This window comes from Chiloscyllium plagiosum, unplaced genomic scaffold (genome assembly GCF_037043375.1).
Source record: "Chiloscyllium plagiosum isolate Xiang-an unplaced genomic scaffold, Cpla_swu_hap1 HiC_scaffold_24, whole genome shotgun sequence".
In the NCBI taxonomy this organism is placed as follows: Eukaryota; Metazoa; Chordata; class Chondrichthyes; order Orectolobiformes; family Hemiscylliidae; genus Chiloscyllium; species Chiloscyllium plagiosum.
Window position 1 is genome coordinate 47863209 of NW_028270162.1, and position 4609 is coordinate 47867817.

The window sequence follows — 4609 nt, forward strand, 5'->3', positions numbered from 1 at the left end:
TAAACTGACATTGAGCATTAGATGTACGTACATAATCCATTGCTTTGTATCGATTTCTTACTGGAGCAAAGAACAGATGGTGACAAATCCCAGGTCTGAATAGTTTCCAACATTGGTAATGAGTGGAGTCCAAGCACAGAAAGAAGCTGGCCTTATTCTGGACTTGTTACAAAATGTTACACTCACAAGCACCACATAGAACATTCCCCCAAAAGCTTCACAGCAGATTAAAACTTCTTGTATTTTAGTCATTAACTAAAGCTCAACCCACCTGATCCAACAGCATTCACTTACGCCACAAAAATTGAATTTTTCACAGTATATTTATTATGGTGTTACCTCATTAAAGGTGAACACATTACATATTCGCTTTTTAAAAATAATGCACACATTCACATGATCTTTTTAGATGTGAAGAAATGGTTCATAAACACAAGGCCAGTCTTCTCAGCTTCAAATTTTCAATGTTCCTCTGCATCTTCCCAGCCAGTGGGCAGAGGATTGGTATGGGGATTGTGGAAGAATGAGTGCGTCCCATCACCCCAAGGGAATGGCTGTGGATCGAATAGTAAAACAGTACATTAGTGAAACTGTTCCAGAAAGCAAATTGTGGACCAAGTCATTCACCTTGCTTAAGATCAAAGTGTCAAAGTTTATCCGACCTGTGGAGCACCTTTGGTTAAATACCTGTTAGCCCACTACCCGTACAGATTAATTTCCCATTAAAACCCATTAATTTTGGTATCTCACGTATAAAACTGAAAAGTACTGACAGTGCCCGAGTGAAGATGTGAACTAAAATTAAACTAACTTCAAAATTTTAAATGCCTGTGATCCATTGTCATTACTCCCCCTCAGCTTCAAATCAAAAAAAAGAGAATCCATTGAAATCTCCAACCATACATGACATTAGACAAGAGTATTATACAAAGAGAGGGACTGGCAAAGTCAGGTCTTTTCAAACACTATCACCCCCAAACTGATCCAGTCAATAGTGAGCCAGCCACTAACAGAGCAGCCCAGAATCATCCTATTATCACATGCTACATGCCTTCTTCTGCAGATACAGCAGAGGAAATTCATGGGGCAAGACAATCTTATTTCATCAGTGCACCCTTCACTTGGGCTCAGTCAAGTATTCTCCAGTTTTATATGAGATATTGAAATTAAGAAACAGTTTCTCTATGGGTAGTGGGTCAACAGCTATTTAAATCAAAGGTGCGCCACAGGCAGGATAAATTTTGATGCTTAGATCTTAGGGTGAATGCCTCAAATCACCTTTCACCACATTAACCCACTTCACCCAGATCCAACTCGACACCTAACGAAGCCAGAAGAGGAAGAGAAATTCAACTTAAAATCATGATGGATATAGATAAGGTGAAAAGCAAAAGGTCTGTTCCCTAGGATAGGGGAGTTCAAACTAGAGGGCATAATTCTAAGGTGAGAGAAGAAAGATTTAAAGAGGGACCAGATGGGCAACCTTTTCACAAAGAGGGTGAACTGCCAGAGGAAGTGGTAGATGCAGGTATAGTTATAACGTTTGAATACATTTGGACAGGTCCATGAATAGGAAAGGTTTAGAGGGATCTGGGTCAAATGCAGGCAAGTGGGACAAGTTCAGTTTGGGAAATCTGGTCAGCTTGGATGAGTTAGACCAAAGGGTCTGTTGCCATGCTGTATGACTGAGTTGTCACTGGAATCAACTGAATAAACTGCTTGAGTCAGCTAATTTCTCAATAAGGAGAAAGTGAGGAGTGTAAATGCTGGAGAGTCAGAGTTGAAAAGTGTGGCGCTGGAGAAAGCACAGCATCCGAGGAGCAGGAGAGTCAATGTTTAAGGCATAAGCCGTTGATCAGCCATTGTTGATGTCAACTCTCCCGCTCTGCAGATGCTGCCTGACTGGCTGTGCTTTTCTCAATGCCACATTTTTCAACTAATTTCTCAATGAATAGTACTATGGTACAATTCCCTGAAACCTTACTACTGGATGTAAAAGAATGAATCACATTTCAATTGACACAGGTTTGTTACTTGATTAATGGGAGACCATTCAATAATATGAACATTAGATTAGATTAGATTAGATTACTTACAGTGTGGAAACAGGCCCTTCGGCCCAACAAGTCCACATTGCCCCGCCGAAGCGCAACCCACCCATACCCCTACATTTACCCCTTACCTAACACTACAGGCAATTTAGCATGGCCAATTTACCTGACCTGCACATCTTTGGACTGTGGGAGGAAACCGGAGCACCCGGAGGAAACCCACGCAGACACGGGGAGAACGTGCAAACTCCACACAGTCAGTCGCCTGAGGCGGGAATTGAACCCGGGTCTCTGGCGCTGCGAGGCAGCAGTGCTAACCACTGTGCCACCGTGCCGCCCATAATTACCACCATTAATTATGGTGTTCACAACTATGAATTGCCAGTTTCACTTAATATGGTAAACAGAAGTCAGATTACACCAACTGGTCCAAAGGAAGAGTTTAGATCAATGTTTGGGCTTTCAAGTGGGGCATTTAAGTTTCTGTGCCAAAGTTCAGAATAACAGAGATTCAAAATTATGTTGCCTCTAGTAACTAATAAACACCTTAGACATAAGGTGATTTACTCTTATTTTCCAGGTACTAATTTGTATCTCCAGAGAACTCATGTTTTAAAGAATTTGATTAGTAAGTGAGGAATGCTAATTTTGCTACTTTACATTTGACAACTTTGTGCACTTCATTATTTGTTAAACAGCACAAGATTTCCATGTTAATAACAATCCTTTAAGTTTGATACAGTACTCACTTTGGTCCTGATGCGGAGGTGTTCATAAGGAACAAAATCATGTCTCTCATGGCTGTGCTGCTGTGCCTTCAGGTAGCAGTTCAACATGCAGACAGTTACACCAGGAATCGCAACAATAAACGTCAGAATCTTCCACATACGGGCTGCTGGGAGGACAGGAAAACAAACGTACATTCCAATCAAATATATTTGGAGACAATATACTGAGACCTTTACACCAAAAGGAAGTGATCCCACTACAATTTTAGTCCCATTGTAAGTGAATTTTGTTGACCAATAGTACTCAGGCACTTTTAGCCTCACTACTGTTAGACAATGAATGCAATAAAATGGCAAAATAGTACCAGTGTTTCTAGTGAGTGTACGCTCAATGTTTAGAGTGGGAACACATGCCCCTCCGAGTCAGGAAACCAGGATTCAAGTCCCATCTGAACCAGGACTACATCATAACATCTCTGAACAGGTTGACTAGAAAATGTAAAATATATATCAAGTTGAAGATCACATTTGGATTATTTGATCCAGATAAACAAAATGAGTTAAGCATTCAATAGGGTACTAGAATTTAACAGCAGCATATACTCTACCACATAGAAGGAACAGCTTTGGTAAGCAATTAGCAAATAACATTCAGAAGAGATGAAAATCAGCAAATAAAACAGATTATAGTTTGGTGTAAAGGGTTCACATCTAGGTCATTCCTCCCCATTACTGCCATCCTCATCTCGAACTCAAAAAGAACTGGCAGGCATTATGATTTTAACATCTAACACAAGGTGAAGACAAATGAGACCCAGATGCCGTTAACAAATACGCACTAGCATATTTCAGCACATGACTACGATAAGTGAATTGAAGATGTATTATTGCAACCACAACCATAAGCAGACACATGTAACCTTGCAGACTTCCACTGCATCTAAATACTGGTAATTTAAACCAAAGAAAATATGGAAATACATTCAATGAGGGAATTATCGGGTTTTGTTTCCGTTTGGGGCAGGTGCCGTCTATTTAACAGCGCCGACGTTGATATCACTAACTGTGCAAGAACATGGAGGGTGGGGGAGGAAGAGAGAGAGAGACCCCACCCTCCCACAAATCACTCCCCACCGCGGACTGCAGTCAGGCCCCAAGGCAGGGGGCGGGGAGACAACACCTCCCCCTCCCCCCCCCTCCTCCACTCCCCATTCACATCCCCCACCCCCGGGACTGCAGTCAGTGAGAGACTCCGGGGCGGATCCAGAGCCTGGACAGGGCCGCGGGGCCAAGGTCACAGCCAGCGTCCGCCCCCCTACCCCCGGGGCAGGCGGTCTGTCCACCTCCTCCCCATGCAGTGAACCCCCCACCCCCGGCCACGGCCGTGCTCACCCCCCTGGTGCTCCTCGGCCGCGGCCGCTGCAGACAGCTGTCCGACACCGCTCAGGCTCCGGCGAAACATCCGACCCCAAATCGCCGCCATCTTCACACTGCAATGCGCAGGCGCGGAACTGGCCGGAAACACGCCGAACCGGGGCAGAGGTCACAACGGAAAAAAATAAATAAAATATTTTATTCTCAACACGACGGCAGCTGGAGTGTTTTCATCCGTTCATTCAACACCGTAGTGTTGTTTTAAAATATGGGTGTGTGGTGGGGGTGCAGCCAGACGTAAGGGGGCGGCACCAGGTTGTAGGAGGCGGGGCTAACTCTGAAGGGGCGGGGCAGGTATGTGGAAGGCGCGGGGTGACAGACTGAAGGGGCGTGGTCATACCGGTAGAGGGCGGGGTCAGACTGATTGGGCGTGGTCAGACTGAGGGGGGGAAATCT

The 4609-nt window shown here is 44.3% G+C and overlaps 1 protein-coding gene across 2 annotated transcripts; it reads right to left on the reverse strand.

Moving 5' to 3' along the window:
• Window positions 1-304: 304 nt before the first annotated feature.
• On the reverse strand, window positions 305-4329 carry LOC122562482 (cytochrome c oxidase subunit 6A, mitochondrial-like). Of its 2 annotated transcripts, none has more exons than XM_043715319.2 (3): window positions 4172-4329; window positions 2801-2946; window positions 305-554 (listed from the first exon to the last, which is right to left on the reverse strand). In XM_043715319.2, the coding sequence occupies exons 1-3, from the start codon at window positions 4260-4262 to the stop codon at window positions 462-464; spliced, it is 330 nt and encodes a 109-aa protein (XP_043571254.2). In that variant the 5' UTR covers window positions 4263-4329; the 3' UTR covers window positions 305-461. The 2 variants fall into 2 exon arrangements, with proteins under 2 accessions (XP_043571254.2, XP_043571255.2); XM_043715320.2 differs by having other exon boundaries at window positions 2801-2943; window positions 4172-4323.
• Window positions 4330-4609: the final 280 nt, after the last annotated feature.